Source organism: Macadamia integrifolia, chromosome 2 (genome assembly GCF_013358625.1).
Source record: "Macadamia integrifolia cultivar HAES 741 chromosome 2, SCU_Mint_v3, whole genome shotgun sequence".
NCBI classification, from domain to species: Eukaryota; Viridiplantae; Streptophyta; class Magnoliopsida; order Proteales; family Proteaceae; genus Macadamia; species Macadamia integrifolia.
In genome coordinates, this window is record NC_056558.1 from 36,389,892 (window position 1) to 36,404,480 (window position 14,589).

The 14,589-nt window shown below is 37.0% G+C and overlaps 1 protein-coding gene and 1 non-coding gene across 2 annotated transcripts; both read left to right on the forward strand.

Moving 5' to 3' along the window:
- Positions 1–138: 138 nt before the first annotated feature.
- TRNAK-CUU lies at positions 139–211 on the forward strand. The gene has a single exon. It is a non-coding gene; the product is annotated as a tRNA-Lys (tRNA).
- A 6,978-nt stretch (positions 212–7,189) lies between these two features.
- LOC122071903 lies at positions 7,190–8,064 on the forward strand. Its single transcript, XM_042636377.1, has one exon. It carries the CDS (start codon positions 7,235–7,237, stop codon positions 7,874–7,876), a length of 642 nt encoding a protein of 213 aa, XP_042492311.1. The 5' UTR covers positions 7,190–7,234; the 3' UTR covers positions 7,877–8,064.
- The last annotated feature ends 6,525 nt before the right edge of the window (positions 8,065–14,589 follow it).

Consider the following 14,589-nt stretch of genomic DNA (forward strand, 5'->3'; position numbering starts at 1 on the left):
TGAACTTGATTCGATTACTTGCTTGGTAGGGCCAAGCTATAACGGAAAGTGTGTCCGATGTCGAGAAGGGAAGGAATGAAAAAACTTTCAACTTTTTTTACTTGAAATAAAATGTTTAGTTAACCAAGACATCAATTAGCCCGTCTAGCTCAGTTGGTAGAGCGCAAGGCTCTTAACCTTGTGGTCGTGGGTTCGAGCCCCACGGTGGGCGCCTGTTTTTCATCAACTAATTATGTGATGACCCTATTTTAACCAAAGGTTCCTATCGTTTTCCGATCCTAAAGAGGAGGGGGGGGGGGCCTTATTTTATTTTATTTTTTGTGATTTTTTTTTTATTTTGTGAAAATAAATTTATTCAGCCAAATTTGAAGAACTCATGGATGCCAAACATTGTTTTTGGATCCAAGGATCAAAAATGGATCAAACTGTCCTATCCGTCACAGACAGGGCTCTCATTGTCAGGGAATCAGCGAAGCTGTTAAACTCCCTTGGAACGAAAGAAAAAATACAAGAGCCAAAATAGGTCTTTAAATGGAGAATGTTCTCCAACATGGGCTTGACAATCAAAGAAGCTGATGAAGTTCCTAATTTTGACCTCGCCTAGCACAAGCACCAATTTTTCATTAAACAGGTATCGATTTTTTATTTATAGGGTTGAGTTCTCCAAAGGTTTGTATCATTTTGATCCGCATCTCATATTTTTCTGAAGAAAGGGATCCATAGCTTCGTTTGAGCGAGACGATTTTCGATTTATAAAGTTGAGTTCTCCAAAGGTTCCTACTATTTTCTCATCCTATATATAGAAAGGTATATTTTTATCAAATAATTATGTGATAACACAATTTTTTACCTAGCTGAGCACATCCACCAATTTATCATTAAACATATGCCAATTTTTTATTTATTGGGTTGAGTTCTCTAAAGGTTCGTATCATTTCTCCATCCCATATTTTTTGAAAAGAAAGGGATTTAGAGCTTCGTTTGAGCGAGACTTGACTACTCAAGAACATTGTCATCCCTGATCTTGAAATGTTGGTAAGCCTTTGTATTGAGTGTACTTTCACATCTACCTTTAAAATCCAATTCTTTTGAATGCCTCCTTTCTCCTAGGCTGAGTGTACGCTAGGGATCAAATCATCTATGGTAAGTGGTGAGTGACATTGAGGATCTAACTACTAGGAAGGCCCCGATGTGCACCCCAACTATTGGATCCTCATTATCACTTCCTCACCGAGGATTTTTTGTGTGTACACACTATAGTCTCATGTTCTACTACTTAAAAATCCATGAATATTGTGTTTGAGTCTGGTAAACACTCAAGTCATGTTGGCCCATCAAATAGTAGCATCGCTATGTTGAAGCCTGGGCTTAAATGTCTAATGGCCAATGCCTAACGCATTAGGGTTTCCACAAGGCCTGTCACATCAAGAAGGCTTGTGTTCACGGTTTTTTATTTATTTTAAACGAACCAGGTAAAAAGAAAAAAAAAATAGCAACCCAATGCACGAGGCTCCCGCTACTGCAAGGTCTGGGAGGTGCAAGTGTATGCAACCTTACCCCCTGCTTCGCAGAAGAGGTTGTTTCCAAGTTTTGAACCTATGACCAACATGTTGCAATAGTGCAACTTAACCGTTGAAAAAAAATCTTATGTCTCCAATAATTTCGCTAAGGCCAAAATCTTATCTGTCTCCTTAAAACTTTGAAGAACTATAGTGGTAAAGAATCCTTAAAGAACTTTCACTCAATCCCTGCTCTCTCTCTCTCTCTCTCTCAACACTGCTGATCACTGGTCTATCTCAACACTGCTGATCATTGGTCTACCTTAACACTGTTCTACCTATCTCGATGAAATCAAACTGAGAAACCCTTTCCGTGAAGAAAAAATCTTGTTTGATTCCCTCTCTCTCCCTCATCCCTATCTCGATGAAACCATTTATGAAATAAGTTTAACAAACACTACTTTTAGGCAAAAAATGACTTTTTAACATAGAAACGGAAATTTATAGTTTGACACGAAATGTTGTTTCTTGAATAGAAACGTTGCCAAAAATGTCTTCTTTTTTTTTTTTTTTTTTTTTTTTTATGTTATATATATATATATAAGAGGAAAATGAAAAATTGGGTGGGAGAATGAGGTACTTTTCCTCAAAATATTAAAAGCCTTGGTTGATTGTTTGAAGGGGTGGGAAACTTATCGGACAAGGTCGTTTAATTCCATAATTGTTGTCTGTTGATGTGGCAGTTAACTTTTCCCACTCCAGTTGCTTTCAAAAAAATTTAATGAAATAATAGTTTTGTGTCTATCTCTGTCCTCATCCTCCTATTTCCTCTCTTTCATATAGAATTCTACCACATTTTCCTTTTCTCTCTTTTCCATAGAGGTATAGAGGTAGACCTCACTAAAAATTTACATGTTCCATTGTTTCCTTTTTTTTTTGTCAACCCAACTCACAATACGTGGGATTTACTTCACAAGTTTTCCACCGATTTTTATCTGTCAAACAAATGGGGCGTTGTTTTATGATGTAAAGAACGATAAGACCATCTTACAATATTACGCTTGTAGCATTATTTTGGCCCAGGCCCATGTATTCTGTTCGTGTTGGGCTTGGTAATTTTTATCAGCGAAGTTTGGGATAGGCCAATATTGGCCCAAATCCACCCAAAATTACATGTTCTGTATCCAGCCTAGTCGATCAAAATCTGGTGCTGGGAGGGGTAAATTTTTTGGTCAGATGGGTTTAGTTTGCAGCCCAAATCCTTAGCCTATTCAGTGGATAATTGGGCTGTAATTAATAAATGACCAATAGATAATAAATAGATATAAAAAAGAAAAAAATAATTTATTTCTCTTTTAATACAAATGATCTTATAATGAAAAAATGTGGGATGAAAAAAAAAGTGAGGGAAAGGTTTTTCTTCACTAGATTGTTAGGATTCATTTGTTAAATTATATTCTTTTGACCTAATAATTTTCTTTCCCTTCTTTCTATGTTGTATTTATTTGAAAACAAATGGAGGATTTGATGCACATAGAAAAACCTTTCTTTTTCTTTTCTTTTTTTTAGGTAGGGAGGAAAGTAGGTCACAGCCAGGAAGCTCAAACTTGAGACCTCCTGGTGAGCATGGGCTTTTTGCACACCATAACTCACCAACTGCGCTAAGCAATTGTTGTTAGAAATACCTTTTTTGATTCTCTTTTCATATTAATTTCTCTCATATTTTTTTTTTCTTTATATGCATAATATATTTGGAGGATATAATTTCCCTTTGCTTGGCTACAAAATTAGAGGCACATCCTAAAATTTGTGAAAACAGTTTTCCCTTCCCAACTTCCCTAGAAAAATAATCCAAAATAAATAAATAAATCAATAATATTTTCGGCATACCTAGATGGAGGACTCCCTAGTAATGACCCATATCAAATTTGGTGACTAATATCAACCATAGAACCGGTCATGTATAGGGTTTAATTTTATCTCTTAATTTTTCCACCATAGAGGGCACGATTAAAGAGATTCGAATAAGGACATGTTGGAATCTATTTCCATTATTTATTTCTTATATAAATACACCATTCTTATAAATAATAATTCAATTTTTTTTTAACATTTTTTATCAAGGGATCCATAAGCCAACTAGGATTGCAACCCAAAGGCAGCAAAGGTGATGTTTGAACTCAAAGAAGGGCAACTTGGGAAGAGAGGGGGGGGGGGGGAATAAAGGATGTCTAATATCCGTTTGAGGAAGAGTCGAATTACCGATCTCTCCCTAGGACTTAAGTGACTTAGATCGTTAGTGCTCTACCGCTTTGAGAATCACCACCATGTCAAAGGGTGCTTATCCCATATTAATTCATTTATATTGCTCTAAAAATCACCACCATGCCAAAGGGTGCTTATCCCATATTAATTCATTTATCCTTGGCAATTAGTGACTTACAAAGCTGAGAAAAAAGGACACCTCCTTTCTCTTTTTCACTTTGATCAAACATTTCAAGTTTTTAACAAAAATTCCGTTGACCACTAATAATGCTCTAAATATTAAAAACCGACCATCTCTATTCGAGTGGATGGATATCAACCCTAAAGATGTCTTTAACGTAATTTGCTTCTTCTTTAGATTTTCCATTGGGGTATCTTACTCCCATGTTGGCCCGTTTGTGTTTGTCTTGTATATTTCTCAACTCTTCTCTACCCCCAAAAAAATATATTTCTCATCTCCTTAATACCTTATTCATTTGATTGAAAAAAAATACGAGAGGAAAAAGTAGCAACACTTATTAGCACACCCTTTAGACAACCCCTATTCAGAAGGGGATCAAGAGAAGTGACTCTTTAATATTAGAGAGAGAAAAAAAAATTGTTTGGAAATTTGAGAGCTGTGAATGTTCACGTACGTGAATGTCCTTGATCCATAGATATGGCATCTATTAAATGAGGAGAGAGAAAATAGATGCCATATCCACGGACTAGGGACATTCACTTATGTGAAGATTCATCGGACTCGCTCGACACTCTTTGTTTGACATCTACCACATGCACGCCATCATCAACGATGCGTCAGCTGATCCACATCCAATGTCGGTAAATCCTTACCCAATGTTGGCTTCAGATTTTGAATCTTCAATCATATTCCAACAAGAGTGTTATAGGGGAGGTATAGAGCGATTCGAAAGAATTGAATCATACACTTTTTAACAGCACTACGACAACATGGCCTTGGAGCGTAGTCCTTCTTTTTCTCGATGTTCATAATTTTGTATATATACCAGCCCACATGCTCAGGTCTACAAACGAAGTAGTTCTACTCATGTGACTTGTTGCTACTAATATCATTACCAAACTCTCACACATAGACATCACTAATCTGAACATTGATGTACTTAACCACATATATAATTATTGAATTTTCTTTTCTTTTGATTAAAAAAAAAAAAAAAAGAGTGTTATAGAACTTTTTCTAAATAGTTGAATGTTCTTTAATTGTCTTAGGTGGATGCATGCAATTGTTCCAAATCCAGTTAAATTCCTTATATTCATATGTGATTGTTTGTTAATTTCATTTTTGAGGTTAATGTTTTGCCCTCCTATGCTTGTAGATATGTGGTTTCCCATATTTGGTGGCTTCATCCACCTTCTTTCTTGTAAATGTTTCTCCTAATCGAATAATTTCTTGGGATTTTTTCATGTACCACCCCTAAAAATATCCATAACTTCCTGTAACTCTACAAATTGAAAATAATATCCACCGCATCCATAATCCATAAAATCTAACACCATTTACTTAAAATGTGAAAAGACATTTTTGACCTCTCTATTAATCTTTAAAAGAACACTTTTTTTACTTATTGAAAGCCTTTGCAAGAGGGAGCTCACACCGGAGAGAAGAAAGAAATTGTGGAGAGGCACAACTGATTGTGCTTCATAATCGGGCCATCTGTTTAAGTGTGTGGTCAAGAGAGCGGTGGAAAGGAAATATACCATAATATTCCAGGCACTTGAAAACTTAACGATTCGAAATCTTTATAACCCTCGGCTTTCGAATGCCTTTACAGGACTTTACCAAAATAAAATAAAAAAGAATGTCTTTGCAGGGTAAAGGGAGAGTGGGAGACCCACTTGCTCCGAGGACCTTTTAGGGGAGGTCCAAAGTGCAGACCATAGCCATGTTGAAGGAAGCGGTAGAGAGGAAAAAACAGGGAAAATCGAAATTGAAATGGTTAGTAATTATTAGTTGGGCCTGTAGGGGAGCCTCATGGCCGAGGGTGGACTATGGAGGGGCACAGCTGAGCGTGCTTTGTATCTCATATGGGGCTTTTGTCTCTCCATATGATTGCCCGCGAGTGATTCCAAATTTGTTTCTTCCATCCATTGGTAGCCCGTAGCCATACAAACTTTAATTCGTAGAGATGGAGCAGGAGTAGGAGATGAGCGAGCTTCGTAACTCAAGTCGTTTATTTAAGTATGGGTTGAGCGAACGATGGCTAGAATATCATAGGAGCAGAAGCAAAGATGAGCAACCAATGGCCAGAATATGGCAGTAATAGGAGATAGTCGGAGTAGGAGTAGGAGCAAGAGCAAGAGCAAGAGCAAGAGCAGAGATAGAGCAGCCTTCTTCTAATTCTTTCCTTCCTCCTCTTCGCATGAGATGGGATGGAGGTGTAGGTTGAGAAAAAACAACACGCTTTACCAATTTGGGGGGTTTTTAAAGTGAAAGGTATAATAGTGAGTTCATCTATATCCAACGGTAGTTTGGTCATTTAGATAATAGTAAACTACTAACATCATCATTGAACGATTCCCTTCTAACGAAATGGATTTATTAGAAATTTTCTTATGAAATTGAGAGATGTATGAAATATTTGTTCAAATTTTGGGTGTTATAAGAAGTTATTAATATTTGTTAATCTATAAGCTCCCATCGGCCCCTAGACTAGCACAGAGGCCACACTACCTTAAGGTAACTTTCTTAAAAGATAAATGAGAGAAATAACTTTACCAGTCTAATGTAGACAACAGCAATGCACAAGATCAATGGAAACATCTTTAATACACAGGGCATTCCATTTGTGTCTAGGCATCGAAACCAAACTAGCAGGTGCTTTCTCCATAAATAAATAAAAAGTGATGTGGACCACTTTGGGGTCTTGAAATCCACTCTGGTTTTTGAAACTATGGATTGGGCTGAATGGTAAAGTACCTATATGGATCTACACCTTTTGAGTTTTGAGATGAAAACCAGTAGTATTTCTCCGTCAGATGAGGAACAGTGGAAAGGATGCATTGCAACATGATTAACACATTGGGGGTTTTCTAATATCCACACGATTAAATCACCTTAATTGAGATGTGCATAAACTGGCCCCGACACCTTGTTAAAAAGATTTAAGTACAATTTTCGAGATTTAAACCTATGCTTAATATCTCTAAATAATTCAAGCTTAAGACTTTTAAAGTTTAAACATAAAACCCACAGATATTCATGTCCAAAACCAAAGGAACTTCTAGTAACACAATAATTGCCCTTAAAAATTAATAAAAAAACCCAAAAGAAGTCCAAAAAATAACGCCCACAACCTTTACTTTCCAACCCTCTTGAAGTAATTTAATAAAATTGAATATTCATTCCCTTTGAGGCCCTTATATATACCCCCTCACCCCTCTCTATGCATCCAAGCAACCAAAACCTCTCTCTCTCTCTCTCTCTAAGGTACCAAACAAAAGAAGAAGAGATGGAACCGAATCCAGCTGCAACAGTAACAAAGAAACTATGGAACTATGTAAGGACAGTGTTCTTCATGCTGAGGAAAGGTGTCTCCAAGCGCAAACTAATGATGGACCTTCACCTCATGATGAAACGTGGCAAGATCGCAGGGAAGGCCATCGGGAACCTTATGTTCCACCACCAGCACTCCAACTCCATCTGCCAATGGCACGATGCGAATCTTTCCTTCGTCGCACCTACTCATTACGAGTTTAGCTGCAGTAACAGCCCCGCCTTCCCTCCCTCTTCTTCTTTCTTCCCATTCCACATCAGCAAACGCAAGACCTCCCAGAACCACTCTCAGTCTCACCATTACTTCTCATGTATGCACCCGACGGCCACCGACGACGACTTAACGTCCGTCAATGCGATGCAAAAAGTGCTGGAGATGTTGAACGTCCATGACATAACGGAGGGGTCTCCTATACCGTCACCGTTTCCTGCGTTCGGAAAGAGTCCGATGGTGAGGGAGTTGAGGATAACGGACTCGCCGTTTCCTTTAACGAATGCTGACGAGGACAGCCACGTAGATAAGGCTGCAGAGGAGTTCATTCAGAAGTTCTACAACAACCTGAGATTACAAAATAGGATGGCCGAGAAAAAAGCTTAAGGTGTTGAGCCCGACGAGGATCGTCCGAGCTCTGGTTTTTTCCGGCCAGAGTTGTGATTTGGCTTTCGCCTCTCTTCGTTCTTTGTCTCTGATTTTTTTTTTTTTTTAGGGTAAAACCGTAAAATTGTCTCTAATGTCATAATTCCTTGGGAACAATAAATAATGTTTGATGTGATTGCTATTTTTCATTTTTCTTCTTCTCTCTCTGACAGATGAGAGGATAGGTATTATTCAATAAGGATATTAAGGTCATTTTAAAATTACGTGGAGAGGTAAACATGGGTACCAATGTACAGTTTATCGATAGTATATCCAATTTTTTTTCATCTTTTTTAAAAGATGCAGAAAAAACATACCTTATAAATTAAAATTTTTGAGAACTTTGAAACTAAAACTCAAGTAAGTAGGTGAACTAGCTGAAGCTTTGGATCTATTTGCTTTGTAAATTTGGTAGGCCTTTTGAAGTTGTTATGGAAGATTGTTATTAAAACAGAGAGTTTGTGGGTTTGGTGATTCATACTCTATATCTCAAAGAAGCTCAACCCTTTAGCTTTTGGGGATTACCAAAAGTTGTGTTGTGGAAGATTGTTAATAAAACAGAGAGTTTGTGGGTTTGGTGGATTCATACTGTATATCTCAAAGAAGCTCGACCCTTTAGCTTTTGGGGATTATCAAAAGTTGTGTTGTTATGGAAGATTGTTATTAAAACAAAGGGTTTGTGGGTTTGATGGAGTCGTGTTATATATCTCAAAGAAGCTCAACCCTTTAGCTGTTGGGGTTATCAAAAGTTGTATCGGTGATGGTTCTAACAATAGAGTTTGGATCAAGTCCTCAGAACCTGGGTTTCTTTTTTTGGCCAACTACCTATTTTTTTCTATTTTCTCTCATATTCATTTTATCCACACTCCTCTCTCCTTAGAATTTACCAAGTTTTTTTTTTTTCATTTTAATTATAATTTCACATTCCTTTATTATTTTAATCCTACAAAATAGCTGATACCCGAAATCAATAAAAATTAACGGATACTTTTTGCCTTCTCTCTCTCTCTCTCTCTCTCTCTCTCTCTCTCTCTTCATTAACATTTTTATTTTCAAATCCACTTAGAACCAGTCTCTACCATACCAATACAAAATAACCAAATAAAAGAAAATGAAAAAGAAGAAATTCTTACTCATTAATAGAGGACAATTCACCCACCATCCTAGGGTTCACAAATATCTATAGGGTTTTAGTACAAGTCCAAAATACCCTTTTGATATCTTTTTCCATTCATATGAAACCTATGACGAATGGATCACCATTCATATGAAACCTTGTAGGGTTTTAGTACTGATCCAATTAATTGGTATCAGATTGGATCGAATTGTTATCGTATTAGATCAATATTGATGTTGTATCGGATCAACACCGGAAGAGAGCGTTTTGTGTAAGTATTGTGGTAAATCAACTAAATTAAATAAAAATAAAAAATAGTTTTTTTATATATAAAGAATGACAATATATGGCATTTAGGTCGAAAAAAGAAATAAGAGGCATTTAAGTTGGAAGAGAGAGAGAGAAGTTGGAAGAGAGAGAACAACATTGTAGATAATCCCAATAGTAATTTTGAATGGACTACACGTGTCGGCAAAAGAGATGTACGAGAACCCACGAGCACCTGATCCGAACTCCTAATAATACACTGTTATGGTCGGATAATTGGTATCCCAGTGGAATTCTTCTTGCTTTTAGCAATCGGATTAAGTATGATGCATGATTCGATAAGATGGCTCTTGTCTTCTCGATCTATTCTCACCAATGGTATTTGGATCCCAATTCTGCTGGTTATGATTATTTTGTCCAGTGGAAAGCCTCTTCATCTAATTGTTTCTCCTCAGCCCCTCTGTCTGGGATTTGGTACCTTCTAAAGGTGCTTAAGTCCCTGATGGCTGGTAGTTTGGTGTAAGCATCATATTCGCAGGCATAGATTCATTGGCTAGCATGCATTTACCTATACTCTCCCCTACTAGGGTTTCCCTTTTTATAAGAATCTTAGAGGTTAGAATTATTGCCTCTATTGGAATGCCTTTGACGACATCAGGTATCTCATTTTCGCATGCAAATTCTCTATGAAAGTTTGGACAGGGTTCTGCAGAAGTGTTGGCCTTGTTATAGGCCGCACTCCACCCACAATCCCCTTCAGTGTGCCAGCGTGCATTCAATGGCTTCCAGTGTCCGAGCATGCACCCTAAGTGCTTCCCCACTATCAAATACACGTAGGGTGCACTGACACGTTGGAGATGATCTCATTCCCTCCACCCCCACCCTTGGCTCTAACAATTTATCTTCTCTCTTCTTAAGCGGTAAATTACAAACATCATTTTGCGACTCTAGTTGCACAAGTGAAGGTGGACTTCATCCCATGTCTAGACTAGACCGCTACCACCTTCACCAAAGGCCTTTCAAACCCATTAAGCGGATAGTCAAAACTCCGAATTTGATTTGCATTCATATTAATATCAGATTAGAGGGTATTTGGATCCGAATTTGAATTATTCGACCCCAATAAATAATCAATCATAATAAACAATTAGGTAATTAGATTCTGAGGGTTTTTGAAGTTTAGACAAGTTCTAGAGGATAAGGAAAAGAGCCAAGAGAACTTAGAGACATGGATCAAGTACAAATTGTATCTAGGGGGAGGGGGAGGGGGAGGGGGAGAAATATCCAAATTACACAAGTCAAGGATGTAAACTATAATCGAAAATCTAGATTCGATTCACATTTAAATCCATATTGGTGAGAAAATATCCAAATCCAATCACATCCCATCCGTATGTAGTCAGTTTACATGCTTAGTTGAAGGACTGCCGTGATATGACAAATCTCTCTCTCTCTCCTCCCCTCTCCTTATTATTGTGCAAGCCCCAAGAAGTTTTTCAGTGGTCATAACATTATTGTTATTTTGTTACTTATAATGTTGAACACATCTTCCCTAGGAGAACTAAAGAGGCAGCCTGTAGTCCATCTTACCTGAAAAATGAAGGATTCGTATCTAAAGTATACTTGGCTCCTTTTTTGCTTCCCTTGTCAACTAGCGACTTACAAAGCTGAGAAAAAAAAAAAAAGGATACCGCCTTTCCCTTTTTTTCACTTTGATCCAACATTTCAAGTTTTTAACAAAGTCCTTTTGGCCACTAATGCTCGATCTAAATATTAAAACCCACCACCTCTATTCGCGTGATTGAATATGAACCCTAAAGGTACCTTTAATTTGCAATATAAAGTTCAAGCAAGAGAAGGCAAGATTTTATTCCTGTACAAGGCCCTTTTATTTTCTCCATTAAATGATGGCTTTTTTGATTACTTTTTACTTAAAAAGTATGAAACCATGCATTCATTCTAATTTAGGCCAATATGGGAGACAGTCCTTATTAAATCCTTCATTTGTAGAATGCCACTTGTAAAGTAGTTGAATGGCTTTAATCAAGTCTGGATCCTTTCCCCCACATGATAATCTCCTCAAATGTGATTCTACAATCTACTAAGACACTGTTTGACAACATTCCATTTCTATCATTTTTACGTTTTCTTATTCCCTGAAACGGAGAAACAACAGAAAAATATTTAATAAAGTTGTTCCGTTTCATTCGTTTCTAAAAACATAAATAAAAAATTATGCCAAACTTTGACGAAACAAGTTTGGTTTGTTTCATCGTTTCTAGAAACGAATTTGAGAGAAAAAAAAAAAGACTGTTGTACTAATAAATCTCTCAATTATTTAAACCTAAAATGGAGTAACCGAACCCTCTCTCTTTTTTTGACATTTGATGATACTATTAGATTTTTTAGTGACATTATGTTTGTAAAAAACATTCTGAGAAACAGGTTTATCAAACACCAAAAGATTCATTTTTGTTTTCGAAAATGTGAAAAGTCGTTCTACTGTTTCTAGATACAGAAATAGAAAAAACATTATCAAACGATGCCTAAATCTATATATCAACTATTCTAAGATCTAGACTTGCTTTAATCTTCTCTAGAGTGTATAGATGGAGAAGAAATTAACCTAGGGTTGAAGGTAACTCATAAAAGCCACTGGTTTTGACCTCCTTGTTCTAAGCGTGTAAGATGGTTCCATATAGCACTAGTGGGATGTTTTGTACTAAACAATCATGCATGGTACTTGTCCAATTTAACACACAGAAGACCCAACAATCCGACCAGAAAAAAAAAAAAAAAAAAATTAAAAAAAAAAAATTTCAGTAGGGTGTGACCCATACTGGTACCCTGACTTGATTGATCATTAAATGTGATGGGTCCAAGCACCGATTGATTGATAATCAGATATTTCTAATGGTAGATAGTGGTCCAATGGTCGCTTGAATGTGATGGATCGATAATTGACTGTTTATAACCTGATACTTTGTTTAAACCCATTTAACCCATTTATGGTCCTTTTAAGGACCGTAAAATTGGATTACCTTGAGCCCAATTATAAACTAATATCTACTCCATCGAAAAGAACATGTCCATACCCCCAACCTACGATGCTTGATTACCTAAGTGGATCAAAAGGGTGCATAGTCTTAAACTTATAGGACCAATTAAACCCAATCGAACGATCAGGGTCATCGGTGATACCAAATCTACGCCAGAAAAACATCAAACTATATCCCCAGAGAGAGAGAGAGAGAGGGAATTCTCCCCTTGTTCAGTTTCTTTAATGCATGAGAGTGACTTTTCAATAATTGAACCACGACGAACACCAATTCTTTTACTAAGGTCGTTTTCTTTGTTTGCTAGCTGGCTTTTCTTCTTTCCAAGAATTCTACGCCCAGCCGGTATGCAAGCAATTGCATGGTTGTTGATATAACAACAACAATCATGTACAACCTACCCCCAACACCCGGGATTGGGATTCTCTGTTTATTTCGAATTAGAAATTTTCTAAGATCTGTGATAGAAGTAGATGGATTGGGATGATGTGCCCGAGAACGTAGCACACGACATCGTGTGTGAACCTCGTTAAATCTCTTTTTGCGGATTATTGTCTATTTATTTTTCGTAATTCTTGGTGTTTCTGTAACACCCAGACTTCCCTCTAACTTTTCTTCAACTAATACATGCACACCTAAGATTTCAATTGTATAATTGACATTAACAATAATCATATACAACCTACTCCTAACATCCTTGGATTGGAATCCCATCCAACGACTTTCCTTCCAATCTATCTTCAATCAGACACAGATAGACGTAGAATTGCATGCCCTCAAGTGTTGAGCAACATGCTAATATCTGGTTGGAAGAAGAGTCATTGGAGAAATCTGGATCCAAAAAAAAAAAAAAAAAAAAAAGAAGAAGAAGAACCATGTATGACCATGCATGCATTGCATGAACGTACATGTAGAAGGTACATATGGTCCTTCGATTCCACAATGGCGGAAAGCTGCTTCCCCTATATATTAAAGCGGCTTTTTGCTCTCAAAACCTTGACGAGAGAGTTAACCAAACCCTCCTTTTCTTAGTTTAGCTTCTTACTTTTAAGCAGAGTTGCAGGATCTAACACGTTATATAGAGGTCTTCTTGTTCTTTTGCAGGAAAAAGGAAAATCTTTTAAATCTTAGTGGAGTTCTTGGGGGGGTGGGTGATATATATATTGGCATCCATTATTGGACTGGTCATTCGCCGAAGAAACCTTCGAAGCGAAGGAAAGAGTTCTAATGAAAAGTGAAATGATCCTAACCCTTATCTTCTGGCCACGGATTTGATCGACGGCAAGAAGATTAGGAGGAAAAAGTGATGTAGATTTGTTAAGGTTCATAGTTGAGATTGAGACATACAAAAGGGCTAAAAGTTTAGAAAGAGACACGTTGGTTTTCTCCTAAACTTTTGGATTTATGTTCTTCCGTGACAAGATCATTGTTTTGAACTGTGATTAAATATGTGATTAAATAAAGGGGGATTGATAGGCATGCCGTCGGTATCTAATAAACAACATTAATAGAGGCATACCACGGGACATCATACAGAAGGATATGGAGACAACGTGGCCTTTGCACCAACGATTTCATGTGTCTAGGTATAGACGCCATGCTATCTTTTGAAGACTTCATTTTCTCCATATGTTGATGAGGAGCCCTTGAACCTGTTCGGTTACATGCAGCTACACGTAACCCGTATAAGGGAGACTCGAACTAAAGATATTTGTTAACACACAACTCCTGAGGACTAGTGGAACTACACCTAGAGTGTAAAGCTTCTTTTTCTCCATAAAGTATATATTCACAGGTTAAAATCATTGATCTGATTCCAGATGTAGATAAAAACCTAACTCACAAATTGTTTTATGTCTTGTGAGAAGATATTTGGGATTCATTTTCATATGGGGCCATGCTCTGTCAATTTATGATCAAAAGGGGGAATCGAATCGATATAGGTCCACTGAGAATTAGAATTGATCCACCCGTTAAATTATTGGTCTGAATCTAAATTTTAGAATCGATTAATAAGTGGGACATGTCTCCCAGTGGTCTCAAAATCGAAAGACGAGTTTGGAACTAACTAGAACTAGAATTGTCAAGCCCCAATTCAATTACTTGTATTTAATCATACATTTGGTGTTGGAAACGTGGGTTTTGAAATTTTGAATTTATTGGTATACTTAATAATGGAGATTTTTTGTAAAGTTTTTGATGATATTTTTATTTGTAAGTTTATGGATGGATAT